The sequence below is a fragment of the Gopherus flavomarginatus genome, chromosome 7 (genome assembly GCF_025201925.1).
Source record: "Gopherus flavomarginatus isolate rGopFla2 chromosome 7, rGopFla2.mat.asm, whole genome shotgun sequence".
In the NCBI taxonomy this organism is placed as follows: domain Eukaryota; kingdom Metazoa; phylum Chordata; order Testudines; family Testudinidae; genus Gopherus; species Gopherus flavomarginatus.
This window is the reverse complement of record NC_066623.1, coordinates 29,220,289-29,238,016: the sequence shown is the minus strand read 5'-3', so window position 1 is coordinate 29,238,016 and position 17,728 is coordinate 29,220,289. Positions and strand designations below refer to the sequence as shown.

At 39.8% G+C, this 17,728-nt stretch overlaps 1 protein-coding gene across 5 annotated transcripts in view; it reads right to left on the bottom strand.

The window, feature by feature from the left end:
• Positions 1–350: 350 nt before the first annotated feature.
• The window catches only part of TENM2 (teneurin transmembrane protein 2), a 2,274,099-nt gene continuing 2,256,721 nt past the window's right edge, over positions 351–17,728 (bottom strand). For all 5 annotated transcript variants that reach the window (XM_050962494.1, XM_050962493.1, XM_050962495.1 and 2 more), the window contains 4 exons: positions 11,235–11,531; positions 7,783–9,397; positions 4,539–4,669; positions 351–2,242 (listed from right to left, as the gene is read on the bottom strand). In XM_050962494.1, the coding sequence (XP_050818451.1) occupies positions 1,481–2,242; positions 4,539–4,669; positions 7,783–9,397; positions 11,235–11,531 (2,805 nt within the window). In that variant the 3' untranslated portion in view covers positions 351–1,480. The remainder of the gene's footprint in view (positions 2,243–4,538; positions 4,670–7,782; positions 9,398–11,234; positions 11,532–17,728) is intronic.

Below are 17,728 nucleotides of genomic sequence, written 5' to 3'. Positions count from 1 at the left end.
CCTATATTTGCACACCTACCTGTAGGGCTCCTCCCCCCTAACTTTTTCAGTCGCTTTATTAACGTAACTTGTATTTCATTGGTTTCCCCAAATTATTTTTGTTCTGCTCCATGGCAAACGCTTTAAAAAATGTCTGCCAGTTTAACACTTGTAACAGAGCTGCTGGTGAATGCATAGCTTACCTGGAGTCCAGAGGAAGGGATACTAAAAGAATTTGTATAATGTATGATACTAGCACCTCACTTCTGCATCTAAAAGGTTTCATGTACTAGGTTACATAGACAGACCCACAGCTACACAATTTTCTTTCTCAAAACATTTCCACAATAGAGACAAATAATTCACGGGAGTTTTAGAGACTTTATTACGTAGAAACAATTTAAACACTTTGCCATAAATTATCTTTGCCTGTCTCTAGTCTTTGCTTAGCAGCAAATTAAAATTAATATAAAAACTCAATGAACAATTCATACATGTATATTACAAAAAAGTTCTTGTACCAAAGTTCTTAGCTTTTTTTTTTTTTTTTTTTAATTTTTTGTGGTGACCATAATGTGATTGTCTCAGTTTCTCGACCAAACAAACACACTAATAATTTTAAAATCTGAAACAGTGATTGTGCCTTCTGGCTGATGTATGTACAGGGTGATCTGAAGTGGTGCCCATTTGCAATAGTGTAACACAATGCCCACAGCTCTACTGGAACTGATACCAACAAACTACTGAATCTAAACAGACTACACCCTGTAACTGTGTTATACTGTCCACAATGGAATCTTCAAAGACAAACAGAGTATGAAATTTATTTGTAGTGATTATAGCCACCATTTTGAATTTAACTTTACACTCTGCCCTCTTTGAATAAATTAAACTTCAGGCCAGACAAATTCAGGGTCTGAGTGCAAGTCAGGTTTGTTATTTTTTAAATAATTTTTTAATTTAGTATTTCCAGTGGTCTCTTGCTCGCATTCTCATTTTCCTCCAGTTATTACACACAAATCACCCCAAAGTAATGTTTTAAATGCACCTGTATCTTGATTTAAACGAAAACCTCTTGAATATTTATCAAACAAGCAGTGTGAATCATTTTTGTTTCATCAGCTGGTCTAGAGAAGGTGGCCCTCTTGAATTTCTTAAAGTTTGCTCACGTGTGAATGGAGTGAGGTAATATAATATGAGGCCTTTTTTCTATTTTTATTTCTTTTTTTTTCTTTAGACCCAGAACAAGTGGGTAATATTTTAGGGGTACTTTTTAATTTGTATGGTTAAAGTTATCAGTCTGGCTTTAGTCCACTTCAGGATGTGGTTTTTAATCACTTGAACAGTAGCATTTAACTCAAAAAATGTGAGCTTTCTTGCCACTTACTATCCCAAAGTAGCTCAGCCTAGTGCCCCCGGTTAGGTCTTCATCTCCTTAGGAGAGGAGATAACAGTTGTGACTACTGATTCATCCAGCAGAGGATGACAGCAGGTTAATTTGTTACCTCTTTCCCATTTCGTTCTGTCTTAAAAACTGGATGTTGCTGCTACTGTCTGCTAGCTCTGGGTACTGCTCCACTGGAAGTACATAGTATCCCTCGTAACCTTGAACCCTTCCTGTGCTCAAAAGCTGCTGCTTCTCTCCATCAGTCCATAGGCGGCTGCCCTCTTTGCCATCCCGTGCCTTCTGCTGCTCTTTGGCCCATGCTGATCCCAAGGCTCGCTGTCGAGCTTGGTCTAACACGCGTGCCTTTTCTTCATCCAGTGTGTCGGGGGTCAGTCCGTACCGTATGTTAAGTAGCAGGGTAGAATACTGGAATTCAATATTCGTAAACCTTCGAGTCCTTCCATTGATAAGGAGGGTTGGTTGGGAAACTGTGACGTTTACTCCGCTCTCCAATACCTTCCGCCCACTGGTCATCGCCAGGGTGACAAGGTCACTGTCAGATGAGCCAATCTTGACAAAGTAATGGGTATCCTTTCCCTCAATGCTGTAGTGCATCTTTTCCAGGTAGTAAGCATTGTTAAGCACAGAGGCAATTTTTCTGCTGTCTTCCATGGCTATGCTGGAAATGCCAGTTGTTACGCGGCCTTCCTTCACAGCAAACATGATCCCTTTCCCAATAATGGGAGTAGTTGTTGCAAACCAGTGCCCAGCTTTCTCTCTAATATTGGCATGTAATCTTTTAGAGATGACCTGTCCCTCAAGGGCCATGAATGCTTGATTGTGTCTTTCCGTTGTCTGTTGGACTCCAGTAATTAGCTGCAAAAATAAACAAATAAGATCTAGACAGCCTGAAAATGCTGACTTCAGAGTCCCATTTTAAACCTTATTAAAAAGAACAATGAGAAATGGTGCTGTAAAAAACTATAGAACAGGGGCGGGCAAAATTTTTGGCCTGAGGGCTGCATGAGGTTTCAGAAATTGTATGGAGGGCTGGTTACGGGCCGGGCCATGCCCAGAAGGACAGGCAGGCGTGGCCCAGCCCCTGCCTTCTATCTGACCCCTCCTGCTTCTTGCCCCTGATGGTCCTCTGGGATTCCTGCCCCATCCAACCCCCCCATTCCCTGATAGCTGCCTCTGGACTCCTGCTCCCTGACCCTTGCCTGCCCCTGGATCCCCCCCCATCCAACCCCTCCTCTCATTCCCGACTGCCCCCTCTGGGACCTCTGCCCCATCCAACCACCCCATCTCCCTGACTGCCCCTGAAACCCCTACTCCCATTCACCCCCCCATTCCCTGCTTCTGACTGCCCGACCCCTATACACACCCCCAGCCCCTGACCACCCTCTGAACTCCCTTGCCCTCTATCCAACCTCCCTGCCCCGCTCCCTGCCCCCTTACTGTGCTGCCTGGAGCACTGGTGGCTGCTGGCGCGGCTGCACCATGACAGGCAGCCGTGCTGCCCGGCTGGAGCCAGCCACACACCACACAGCACAGAGCACCGGGTCAGGCTGGGCTCTGCAGCTGTTCTGCCCTAGGAGCTCATTGCGCTAGTGGCGTAGTGAACTGAGGCTGCGGAAGAGGTGGAACAGCGGGGAGGGGTTGGGGGCTAGCCTCCCGGGCCAGGAGCTCAGGGGCTGGGGAGAACGGTCCCGCAGGCCGGATGTGGCCTGTGTGCCATAGTTTGCCCACCTCTGCTATAGAAGGTACCACTCAAACTGTTGTTGCTGGTCTATACACTGTACAGTGTTATGCACTGAACCAACTAAAGACAGCAGTGCATATACATATTGCAGTTATCTAAACCAACATAAAGGAACTCAATTTTCAAAGTACCATAGAATTGATTAATGTTAGCTAAAAATACTTTTTGTGCATTTGTCTTTTCAGATACATTATTTCTATAGTATATGTATACAGATTTATCCATCTTGGTTATCTACACCGTGACCATCATGAGAGTATTCAGGAGTCAATCAGCTAAAACTTTTAAAGAGGTTCCGTAGAACCTATTTATTAACAGATTATGTATATTTTCTGAGCATTCTGACCTAGAAGATATAAGGGTAAAAATGTGCCATGTGCCTTAAGAACCTAAATCACATTTTCAAAAGTGACTTAGGAGCCTAAGTCTTGTAGACTTTCAATGAGATATAGGCACCTCAGAGCTTAGAGTATGTCTACACTAGAATGCTATGGCAGCACAGCTGTGAGTTCTTCTATCACTGTAGTAAACCCGCCTCTCAAGAGAGGCAGTATGTAGGTGGATGGAAGAATTCTTTCATTGACCTAGAGGTGGATTAGGTCGGTTTAACGACATCTCTCAAGGGGGTGAATATTTCACTTCCCTGAACAATATAAGTTTTAGGTGTAGACCAGGCCAAAAATTAATTACTTTTGAAAATAGAACTTGGGCTCCTGATTCACTTAGATGCTTTTAAAATTTTATTCTAAGACTAGTTACATTACTATAAATGTGGAGTAACTCCACTGACTTCTGAGACTAGAAATTGGCCCAGTATTTGGGTAAGTAATTTCAAGTGTGTGTGCGTGCGTGCGTGAGAGGGAGAGAGAGAGAGAGAAATCATATTCCTTTCCTAATTGGGCAAAGAAGTAAACATCAGTTTACTTTTAATTTTAATTGCAACACCAAAACTTACAACTCAAACCTGCCAACAATTAAACCCCCCAGCAAACAAAAAATATGATTTTTTCCCCTATACAGTATTGTGAGTAAAACTGTTCTTTAACAGTACAGTAATTACAAACCACATTTTTATTGATATAAATAAAAGACATAAGGATTATAATGATATAGATAGAACAGATGGTAAATTACACGTTGAGATTTCCATTTGCTATTGTTAATCGAGTAACAACTCAAGGGTATATATGAAGAACTAATGATACTGCTATTATGGTAATAATCTAGGTTGGTAAGAAAGATGGCATGTTCAATACTACAAAAGCGGACTATACTGAATTTCACATCACTATGAAACAAATATTGTGCACTCTATTTATTGTAGACCCTTTGTCTATAGTCATAAAATGACACTCAAATACAATATAAGACCAACAAAATCTATTTAAGACACCAAGAACTTCAGCATACCTGTCCATTTTCACAGGCTTGACTCTCTGACAACTCATATGAAGGTGGCACAAAGTACATTTTTGCTCTAGGGAAACCAGGAATGATGTTGCTGAGCTGAAATCCAAACATCACCAACCAGCTCTTCACATCTAAAAATCAAAAGTAAATAAATGAGTGAAAAATGAAGGTGTGTAATGGGTATCTCAGGGAATCTATGGCCTCAACTCGTGATTTCAAGTAGAGCTTGGCCTCTGAATTTCTAACCTGTTATTGCTTGGCAGCTCTTCCAGAGTGAACTGATGCAAGAATGACTATTTTAAATACACTGTAAATAGCCACCAGTGACATATAACTAGAAGGATAGTTAAGCACTGGAATAAGTTACCTACAGAGGTTGTGGAATCTCTGTGAAGTGAAGTTTTTAAGAACAAGTTAGACAAACTTCTGTCAGGGATGGTCTAGGTATATTTAAACCTGTCTCAGTGGATGGATTAGATGACTTCTTGAGGTTCCTTCCAGCCCTCCATTTCTGATTCTATATTAGCTCTCCGGTTACTCTTTCCATATTGTCATATGGAACTGACATCCAATATGTGAGTGACCTAAACATTTTCTACAGTTCACCATTGTTATCCCTAGCTCTGTCACCTCCTGATTGGATTACTACAATGGGGCTATACTCAGTGTGATACTGGATTAATGCTTGTGAGAACGCTTGGAAACGTCCTCTGGCACAAAACATGGTTTCCCTCGTAGGCCCTACTCCGGCAAAGATTTAAGCAGGTGAGTAGTTCCATTCAAGTCAACTTCATAAAGTAAAACACATGCATAACTCTTTGCAGAATCAAGGCCTTACACAGTTATGTTTCATAGGAAGCATTTCTCCTCTGCTTCAATGTCAGTTTTTGTGAAGTCCAAGGTATTGTTTTTGCCCAAAAAAGCTCTATCTGATTTGGATCCTGACTACCAGATGATTCTTCTCTATTCTATATAGGTTCCTATCCTGCACTCATTGTAGTAGTATCTGAACATCTTCCAACACTGCTTTAAGCAACATGACTTAAGTAGTTGAAAGAATTTTTCCAAAAGTATTCAAAATATTCAGTCTGCAAGTGGAAAGGAATGGCTTTTGGATTATTCAAAAAATTTTGTGAACATTTTTATTGAAAATGTTTCTGATTTTTCCCTCCCTTATTCCTTTCTCTCTGAAAATGGGGAGGGAGAATGAAAACTTCTTGCTCTGGAATTTCACTGAAAAAAATTCAAAAATGTGTTTTTAATTGTTTGAAGTTAAGAAAAGCTTGATGAGCTTGAATCTGTTGACATCCAGGGCATGTTACAATCTTGTTTTCCTAGTGTCTTTTAGGGGTGGGGTGGAATGAGCCATTACAAATCTAATTTTAGTGGGTGGAGAAGTTTTAAATGTGTAAGCTTAATTTTTTTTATTCCTCTAGATACTGAAATAAATAACATTGTACAAAATTTCAGATTCTATCCCAGTTACATTAAAGAAATGTGTACAGATCTTTGATTATATTATACATTTTCCTTTCAGCTATATACAGCATAGGACCATTATTCCTTTTTCTCATGGCTTCAGTTTGTTATCATAGGGTAGAACATTACCTCCCAAACAATTTACTTTAGCTGTCCTCATTTGGCAATAAAGAGGAGGTTCTCTCTCATTCTAATAGTTCATTATTTTCTATTTCTGATGTTCTTCACAGGATTTCATTACACAGCTGGAGAAATGAAGGTTGTATGTATTTCTCACTTATGAAAATTAACTCTCTATATAACAACTTCTTTTCCAAGAACATTCTTTTAGCCCAGGGAATCCTGTGATAACAGCACGTATCTGCATTAGCAATAAACCATTTTTTGGTGGAATTAAAAGTTCATACTGTACAAGCAATTAGTGTATCTTTTCTGAATTACTTCTGTGGCTGCAAGAATGAAAATAAATATAACATCTTCTGAGTGCAATAAAATCTCTTAAAGTGACACAGGACCCACTGGGTTTGGGGGCTTCTGAAGTTAATCATTAGAGGCCAAAGTGTGCAGTTATTAATTGAGCCAAACCCTCACGGACATTGATAGTTTTGTTCAATTAAGGACCACAGAATTAGACCCCAAAGAATTCAAGATATTTTTGATCACTGATAATTTCTTTCCCAGTATCAAGAGCAAATACTATTGTCTTCAGAATGCAAAATGACTGAACGGCAACCTGAGAAATTATGCACGCACAATGCAGTCATAGTCGCAAAGAACTAATAGTCATAATATAACTTTTCTTGAAGTGCTGCCACTAAAACTATGTTTTTTAAATGGTACTACTGTTTTTAATTACAACATGCTGCAGACTCATTCTCAGAGAGTTTCTCCTGAATACATCTTAATTACCTTTCTTTTTAAAAAATGGTTTGCAGCTAGTTCAAGTACTATGTGATCCTACTAAGTGGCAAATTAGTAGTAATTGAGAGGAAGTTAGATGTGTCACCCAAACCCAGTACATGCAATCTAAATTGATTTATTGTCTCCACATCCTAACACTACAGATGTTCCTCAGTCTTCCAAAAGGAAACATTGTTTAAAACATTAAAGGTTCTTTTCTTAAAGCAAGAGCTAAAAATAGGTTGGAGTTTAAAGGCAGAATTTGGAAAGTAAATAACTGTTTAATCAGTGCCACTCTTGATAGTAATTCATGTTGTGCCCCTGGACAAAGTCAGTAGGTAATTCTGAGGACACTATTGAAGGGACAGGGCATTGGACTGGGGGTCAGGAGACCTGAGTCCTAATTCCTGACTCTGCCACTGACCTGCTAGATGACTTGGGGCACTCAGTTTCATCTGTCTTCATCTTTCCCCTTTGCAAAGTGGGGATAATGGTACCGTCCGTTGCACAGCACTTTGAAATCTACATGAAGAGTGCTACATAAAAACTAAAGATTATTATTTATTATTAGTTGAAAATGATTCTCCTTTATTTAATAGTCATGTGTGCCTCTCTTTCATAGGTTCTTAATCTGGGGGTCACAACCAAGAGTCAGGGGTCAAGACTACGCTGTCCTTTTCATACTACCGAATGGGAAGATGGTCCTAGCTTGATGGGAGAAGGGTTCTGCAGGTGGATGAGGAGACAGCCAAAGGAAAGTCCTGGAATGGAGAAGTTTGATCTATTTCTTTTTCCAACAAAAAATTCTAAACTTTAGAAATTTGCACTAAAACCTTTTAGTAAACAACCACTAATGAGTTCTTACCTGTTACGTAATTCTTTAAATCAAGTTCATTGCTGAGAGGGTTGTTGCTCTTGAACATGTATAAGTTGAATGGAGCAGGCTCCTTACCGATATTTTTCCACATTGTGTAATCAGGCGATGTCCAACGCCCAGCTAGAACATCATAGTCTCTCTGAGTAAAATGAACCAATTTGGTCAGAGGATCATACAGCCCTCCATGAAATCCAATGACCAATTGAAAGTCAGGGTTGGAATCATAATATATCTCTCCATATGCAGTGTACTGAAGCTGCTTGATCATGAGGCCATTAATACTGAACACTGCCAGTGGTGTACCTGTGTTATCGGAGGCAACATAGTATTCTTCTCCACTGCTGCTTTCCATTGCAAAGAGATGGCCTTGTAGATCATAGTATAGAGAAGTAATTTCTGAATTGGAATGATTGTAAACATGTGTCATTCTCGTTGGGTTGTGAAGGTCAGCATAAAAGTACTGAAGATGGTGCCCCAAGTTAGTCTTACAAGAAGCCCTTCGCCCTAACCCATCATAACGGTACTGAATACTCCATCCACTTGCTTTGTTGTAAGCTCTTGTTAAGAGACCTTTTGAGTTGTACTCAAATATATCTGAGCCTCGTTGACATAGGAACCCATCATCATCAATTTTGTACTGCATGTCACCCAGACGTGTAATTCTGTCTCTTAGATCATAGCGTAGTGGCATCAACCGTACGCTGTTCCCTGGATTCAAGAGATGAAGATTCCCATTCAGATCATAACTATAACGCCAGGTTGGTCTGTCATTTACTGCCACACTTTGGAGCTGCCCATCTCCATCATAATCATAGGTATATTTGGTTGTGTTGGCATAAGGTCCAAGCTTCAGTTCTCTCTTTGTTACTCTTCCCATGCTGTCATACTGGACTGTCATCCAATACATGAGTGATCTGAACATTTCATACTGAACTTCTTTAATGCGCCCATGGGTATCAAAGTGTTTACTAAGTGTCATCACCGCCGTAGTAATTATTTGATTTATATCATAATAAATGACTCCAAATTTGCCAAAATGCTCTACTTTGCCAGAGATCTCATCATAACGATACAGATCAACAGGAAGAGGAGTCTCACTTATTATAGGCTTGATGCTAGCAATCCGAAAACTATTATCGTGATAGGTGTAATCAAACCTTGCATTGACCATGCCTTCTTCAGAAAACCTGTAGATTTGTTTATCAACCAGTGGACCAATTTTACGGTACCGGATTGTGCAAGAAAAGCCACCACTCTGTAAGTTAACCATTTTCAGAACTCCAGTAGTTTCATCATATCCAAAAGTAACTGCAGTGCTATCATAAACAATTTCAGATAGCTTGGATAGTTTCCCATACTTGTAGAAGACTTGTCGACCAGTTCCTAAAAAAGATGTTTTCAAAATCCTCCCATCATCGCTGTAATCAAAAATCACTGAAGCGTTGCTTTCAGGAGGGTTATAAATATTCCTAATGTAGCCGATAGATGTATGAGTGGACATGCTGTGCCGAGCAACACTAGGCATGGTGACAGCCTGGAGACGGTCTGTGGAATCGTACTCAAAGATGTACTGCCGTTGGCTCTGAAGCAGTAGTACCATGGACTATTAAAAAAATAAAAAGACAAAGATTATATATTTTTACTGTCTTTCAGTTTCTTTCACTTTCTGAATTTATGGGGAAAAAAGCAAATTTTTAAATAAAAAAATTATTGAATAGATCTGAGTGTTACAATAATAAAAATATAAATAAAATCAAAATACATCTAAGGTGCAATGCTGCCCAACAGTATGAATATAGTGCCAACATCTGTGATAAGTAAATTTTCCTCTTTGAGAAAAAGATCAATCCTGAGAAGGAAATGGAAGGAACATTGTATCAACCTCTTCCACTCTCTTCCTTTACTGTTTTAGGAAAAATGAGTTCAATGCCCTAATTTATATCTCCTCTGGCAGTTTTAATTTACACTGAATACTGTAAAACGTGTGTGGAGAAGTTAGCAGAGAGAACTGTTCTAGCATACCTAAAACAATAGGCTGGGAGGGAGGGGGTTTAGGGAACATGGCATGCAGTGTTTTTAAGGATTAGATAAACTCTCAAGATCAAAGTGGTTTAAATTAGGTTAAATAGAAATGAATTACCATATTTTCACTTCATAAATAATGATTAGAGATGAGATATCTGGAGCTACCAGGATGTTCTGTCAGGCTTAGTCATGCATTTTAAAATAGTAAAATTTATCCTCTTAGTTCATGCTATTATATGGTGACCTATTCTATTTTATGGATATCTCAGAAGAACTGAACCATGAACAAAGTACTTCCTCTGATTAATTGAAAAACTAAAAAATTTACAGATCGGGCACAAAAGGCTTTTTAACTGTTGGAACACTAAGAATCCTACGTCATGTATATGTATGTACATATGAACATGTAATAGCAGTCTCTTTCCTGAACGTACAAAAGACTTTAAGCACCTAAGTCCCTGTTTTAGGTGCCTAAGTCCCAATTTGGGCACCACTACAATGTACAAAACTCCCACCTAATCCTGTAGGTGCATAAATGCATTTGATCCCTATGTTTTTGCAGTAAAAGGACATTAGAAGCCTATGTTTCTGCCTTTTTGCATGTGCACTTCTGGCTCCCTTCAGGCATCTGAGCACCTGTCTCCCATCAAAGCCCCAAAGCTATATTTAAACCAGAGGCAGACAGGCAATCGTGTGTGGCCCAATCCAGTGGGTGCCCTCTGAGCACATCTCTCAGGTGAGTTCTGACAGAACAGCTGGGGCTGGTGGGGGGAGGAGGAAGAGCTCCCTCAGAACATTTAGCTCAGTAGTGAGGGCATTCTAATGGGGGAGGGGGGTTCCATCAGCCTCTCCTTGAAGCTGCTGCCCTCTGGAGAGACTTAGGGAGCCCCACATCAGTGCTAGAGCACTCACCTGAGAGATGGCACATCCCTTTACCTGAGGGGGAGAAGGGGGCACAAACAGGGTTTTCCACAGCCCAGGTAAGTCTCCTAACCACTGGGCTAAAAGTTACGAGGTAGGTTTCCTCCCACCTCCAGCTTCTTGTATAAAGGCCTAACTCCAAACAAAGTTCCTGGCTGTGAATTGCTAACAGAGACAGGCCCCTCCCTGCAGCCCAGACTTCGGTGCCTGTCTCCATAAGAGGGGCACACATTCCTCTGGTCGGCATCTCCCATTAGCTGGTTTAGGCTGCACTTCACACTTAGCAACCTGGCTCTAATGTGCCTCTCTCTCTCCATTCACTGGACAGACAGTCTAGGCACCTTACACAGGTTTTGTGAATCTAGTGATTTTCTAGATGTCTAAAAGTTAGGTGCTGTGATGCTCAGCGTCACAGTGCCTAAACCTTTTGTGCCAATGCCTAACACCTTTTCAGCCTTTGTAACTATTGCTGTAGTTTAAATTAAGCCACTTACCTTTTCCAGGTATGTGTAACTCCATACTTTCCCATCAGCAAACATGCGGGATATGATTCGGCCTTGCTTATCTATATCTGTTCTTTCACTCATGGCACCGCGTTGAAGTCCAGCTAGTCGTCCACTGAAGAAATAAGAAACATTGACAGCAGCAAGCCCACTGCTGGGTAGCCAAAGAAAAGGACGTCCTAGCTGATCATAAATTATTCTCAGTGTAAACTTCCGATGATCATCATATATTTTCTCTGTGCGGATGTTTCGGTCATAATCAATGGACAGCAAGTTCCTTCCATGGACCTATACAAATGGAAGAAGGCTGTGTTCAGTGAATCGATAAATCCTAGTCCATGCTAACTGCTATAGTGAAAATACTAATAAAGTGAAAGGACAATTAAATTTCCCGGAAGTTACTAAAAAAAATGCAGTGTTTTGCTGAGACATTTTACAATGCATCCTGGGCTAGCAGTAATCTCTGAGCAACAGCCCCTGGGCTTGTTATAAGCTGTTAACATTTAGTAGATACCCACAGAGTACGCCCAGAAGTAATTTTTCAACTGCTTGCACTAGTAGTTCTCAACATTTTTTCATACCATGACCCCACAGTAAACAAGGAAAGAGTTTTGAGGACTCCCCCTTCAATCTAGCCATATAAATGAGAGGGCTGCCATGACTGCTGTTGGAGTCACAACCCCCAAGTTGAGAATCCATGCCTTCAACATTTTCTCCTCCCTCCACTTTCAACAGAGAGGTTTTTCCTCAGAGGTGCCATAGAATATTTTTTGTTCAGTCCTTTTTGAGGCTTTGGGCTTTGATCCCACAAGGTGCTTGCTGAGCAAGCTGAACTCCCAGCATCTTGCAAGCTAAGGTCCCTAGCAAGCAATAAAAATCCCATAAATTTCTTTAAGCTGAGTAAATATATTTCACTTTCTCACTTTCTTTAGTAAGACTTTCAAAAATCAAACACAACACAGCATGAAAAGTTTCAGTCCCACAGGAAACATTTTTAGAAAGTTGTGAGCATACAAGAACAAGGGGTTGTAAGAACTGAATATGTAACCTCAACTATAGCATTCACTACTGCAAATGCTATAAGAAAGATAAAGCAGTATACTCACTGGAGGCCAAGCCACAGAAAATCCAGGCCAACGCTGTAATCTAATAAAGCTTCTTAAGTAATTTAATTGTGAACGCACCATTAATAAAGTAGAAGTCTTTAAATTAGATATCTTTTGACAGCAAGGACTACTTAAGAAATACTCATCTGTTCCTGGGAATTTGTTCTTCAGCTTATATTTTATAGTAGCTTTGATTAAGCAACATTTTCTCTTATCCAAATTTAAACTGCACATCAAACAATATGTAAATTAATTCTGAGCCTTCCTAGACGACATAAAAGTTATTCTGAATTATTTTCACTGGCAGAGTAAGCCCAATTCCCATCCCAACCCACTCTGTAGGAATTCAGTTCTATAAAAAGCAATTTTAAAATTAATACAATTTTGTGTTCATAATAAAATATTTTAAATAATTGTTCATTTTTCTCAGTCTGATATTTTCCAGTTAATAAAATCCAGCTCTTTTAACACAGTTTTCATTTCCTTAGTAACTCTTAGAAATTGCTCTTCATGTGGGATTTCCCACAGAATGTTTTGCTATTGGCAAATAGACTAGCTCTGATGTGAAGACAATAATAGTAGTTAAGAAAAAAACTTAGGAAAGGAAATGCTCCATCTTATTCTCTATTCAAGGTTTTAGTAGAAAGGAAGTCTTGGAAGCAGAACTCAGCCATAGAGGGCAAACTTTCAGAATTGGTCACCATTTCTGTGAGTGCAAAATCTGTGTACATGTCAAATGTCCATGGAAACATGCACTTTAAGAGCTACTGGGGAAAATAGGGGGTATCTGATTATTATATTAAAGACATATGTCTGTACAATTAAAGGAAAATTCTAGCATAGCTCTGAAATTTCAATTCTTTCCAAAGTAACTAAATTATGACAAAAACTTTCCTGGTGAATTCCTCAAATAAATTGGGCTAATAAATTCCTCTTAGTCATATGTGTCTGTGAGGATTAGAGGAAATTTTAAATTATTTTTGTATATAATTATTCTAATTACAGGGTTTTTAAATGTTTCCAAGATTTCTTTAAGATCTTTTCTCCTTCTAGACCTAAAATTACTAGATCATAAATTCTCCACTGCTATATGTTGCATTATGGGTTTCCATCAGTAAGTGATGTTGCTATACACAAACATACAAGAGCAACAAAATCCCATGGTCAACACTGAAACTTATGATCCTATAAAGCTAGTGATGGGAGAACCACAAAGTTGCCGTCTGAACCTCTGGAGATCCTCACTAAGCTCTTGCTCCTCTGTTGTCTTTATTTGTAGGAGGCATGGTGATCTCCTGCCTTCTTGGATGCTTTTTGTGTGGAGGGAGTGAGACGAAAACCATTGTTTGAAAATTCAGCTCTTTTAAGAGTTTTGTGTCTTTATAAACAGCTTGACATTTTTGCCTCATCACAGCAGCTGTATCCTGCACCCTGCCTTTGCTAGTAAACTTGAGTTTAAGGGCTCTCTCCTTTTGCTCAGAAGGAAGCTGAATCTACTTTACAAAGGTTACTAGGTTTTTGTCACAGTGAGTTGAAGTACTAGCTTTCTGAACAATTATACACCAGAATAGCTACACAAAAACATTACTCTGAGAATAAAGCAGCACCTGTTTGATAATTCAGTAACTTCATTTTCATTTGTAAAATAAGTAACACCACAGAGTATAATTGCAATGTCATATTAATTATACAGAAACCCAAACAAAATGACTAACTCCCACTCCTTTGGGGAACACTAATAACACTAACACGACTATCATGACTGAAGATTATCTATCAAGCTATTTTTCTTTTGTTCTGCTACCTACACACACATCTGCTTCTTCTTTTCGCTGTTGCTGTGTAAGTCACAATTGAGAAGAGGCCTTCTAGACGTTGGCTAATGGTTCTTCCAGCAAAATTCACTTGAGTGTGTGACAGACCCAGACCAGTGGGGTACAGGCAAATATAGTGGTCATTGGATGAGTAGTTTTCTGTTCCCTGAGTGACCAGAGCAGGGTCTGCACTAGAGTAATCAGGAACCTGCTAGAACCAATTAAGGCAGACAGGCTGATTAGATCACCTGCAGCCAATCAAGGCAGGCTAATCAGGGCACCTAGGTTTAAAAAGGAGCTCACTCCAGTCAGGCGGGGAGGAGCCAGAGGAGAGGAAGTGTGTGTGAGGAGCTGGGAGCAAGAGGTGCAAGAAGCTGAGACTGAGAGGGTGTGCTGCTGGAGGACTAAGGAGTACAAGTGTTTTCAGACATCAGGAGGAAGGTCCTGTGGTGAGGATAAAGAAGGTGTTTGGAGGAGGCCATGGGGAAGTAGCCCAGGGAGTTGTAGCTGTCATGCAGCTGTTACAGGAGGCACTATAGACAGCTGCAATCCACAGGGCCCTGGGTTGGAACCCGGAGTAGAGGGCGGGCCTGGGTTCCCCCCAAACCTCCCTGATCAGACACAGGAGGAGTTGATCCAGACTGTGGGAAAGATCACTGAGGTGAGCAAATCTGCCAATAAGCCCAGGATCCACCAAGGTAGAGGAGGAACTTTGTCACAAGTGATATTACAGTGTATACAAAAACAAACAAACCTGAAAGTGTAATCTCTCTCTCTTTCTCTCTCTGGGTTCTCTATTAAATTGCCTGCACAACATTCAATACAGTACTGATAATGGACCAGTAAAACAATACCTGACATAAATTGGTTAATATAAAAAAAATTACACATTTTCCTACATAGGCTTAATTATGGTTCTTTAATCTTGACCCCATACTAAGGGAGAGGTTTCCCTACAAGCAGTGGAGCTTTATGCTGGCATAGGCAAGAGCAGGGATAATGCCTCCACAGCCACTGTGGGGTGAACGCTCACTGGGGCCCTTGTTAAACCTTTAGAGAAGATGTAGCATGCTCTTGCCCCAGGTGCAAGCTGGTGCTTGGGGGAGAGCTACATCCTCGCCCTATCATGACTTGTTCCTGCCATCAGCACTAATGGCCCCTTCTCTTTTCCACTCAGGGAGTGCTCAAAAATTCATAAGTCATGTGAACTTTGGGATAAACTTTAAAGACAAAGCTCATATCTCTAATGGTGCAATGTTATGCTCAACAACGCCCCATGACCCTGTCTGGGATAAACTGCAGAATTACTAATACAGTATTGTGCTACCATAATGCTGATGTGGTAAACTACAAGTGGATAGTTGCATGTTGAGCAGCAGGAGTTTTCTGCTGAGCAGAATGTGGCTGTGTGAGGTTGTGATCACAATGCTGACAGCATACAACACACCAATGAAGTATGGATGTATGATGTTGTACGGCACCCATCACACAGTATCTGAGCACCAACAATCAGGGAATGACTGCATCTGACCTCTCAGCTGAGAGTCCTCAAGAAAGAGTCTCTTGAATTTGAGACTGAAATGTACCTATGTCACATACACAAAGCTGATGTTATCTCACTTCAGTCCTGGATAATATTTACATGAGAAATTTCAAGAGGGAGATTTAATACTGAAAATGGTATTTACCTTAAGAAATTAATCACATACAAGGACAGACTCCTGCACTAATGTCTTTCATATGTCCCTGGTTCTGTGTCTCTGTCCCAAATTTAGGCCTCAGCTGAAAGAGATGTGAGTGTTCAGACTGATCTGAAATATTCATGGAAGCTATAACTCATTATCTATCACGCCCTCCATTCATGATGATCTATCCCACACTGCTTCACCTCCCTGTCTACCTTGCATCCCACCTGCTCCCCCGCAATTTTCCAGTACAGTTGCTTTTATTTCATTCACTAAACAGTTTACAAAGGTGAATCAAAATAAATGAGATGCAAATAAATTCTATGCTTTCTCCCTCATTTTCAAATTGCATTTTCAGTCCACTCAACCTGCTATAATCTCATAGTAATTTCCATTTAAAAGAGCTAAATGGATATGTGATTATTGTTACAGGAACTAACACCAGACAATTAAATGTTGAGGTGTTGATAGATAAAGCTGTGTTTTGATTTGCATAAACATGATGGAAGAAAATCTAACTCTGGCAAGGATTCAGCTCTAAGATTTGTGCATTTAACTTCAGCTAATTACCACGAGTACCTCCTATTAAGTTTTTAATATTTAGAGTAAGGATTATAGCCATTTTATTTTAGGGCCTCATTTATTTTTGTTTTGAAGACTAGTCAAAATGCAGAGCTGATTTATCTTAGAAAAGGAGTGATTACTACTTATAATCAACTTCCACAGTACAGCATATCAAAAATCAATTACACAGTCCTGAAATCCAGTCATTAAGGATTTAGCTGCTAATCTCATTCCGGTTTTTGTCTTTTAAAAAAAATACAGGAGTATGCAACTCTGAAGATACAGACAGCATAAAGAAAACAGGGAGAACTACTGATAACTCAGCGCTGAGAATTTGCTAACCACTAAACATCAGGAGAATGTTAAAATGTAACATCTCCTGTCTTATTTCTCTCTGCAAATAACTAAGCAGTTGATTCAGTGTAAAATATCTAATGATAAGAACACTTTATGCAATTCCTTAAGGAGCTAGGTGAAACAATCTTGGAACGGTTAACAATTATCTTCAAGAACTCAGGGAGGACGAGTGAGGTCCCGGAGGACTGGACAACGGCAAACACAGTACTTATCTTTAAAATGGGGAACAAAGAGGACTTGGAGAATTATATACCAGTCAGCCTAACTTTGATACCTCGAAAGATATTGGAACAAATTATTAGACAATCAATTTGTAAGCACTGAGAGGATAATAGCATTATAAGGAATAGTCAGCACAGATTTGTCAAGAACAAATCATGCCAAACGAAGATAATTTCTTTCTTTGACAGGGTTACTAGCCTAGTGGATAGGGAAGTAGTATGTGATATCTCTCGATTTTAGTAAGGCTTTTCACACTATCTCATATAACATCCTCATAAGCAAACTAGGGAAATAATGCCTTGAAGAAATTACTATAAGCTGGGTGCACAACTGTTTCAAAAAAACATACTCAAAGAGTAATTATCAGTGGTTCACTGTCAGACTGGAAGGGTGTGTCTAGAAGGTCCCACCAGGTCAATATTGGGCCTGGCACTGTTCCATATTTTCATTATTGATTTGAATAGCAGAGGAGAGTATGCTTATAAAAATTGTGGATGACACCAAACTGAGAGGGGTTGCAAGCACTTTGGAGGACAGGATTAGAATTCAAAACAACCTTGACAAATTGAAGAATTGGTCTGAAATCAACAAGATGAAATTCAATAAAGAAAGGTGAAAAACAGTTCACTCAGGATGGAAAAAATCAAATGCACATCTACAAATGGGGAATAACTGTCTAAGTGGTAGTACTGCTGAAATGGATCTGGGGGTTATAGTGGCTCACAAATTGAAAAAGA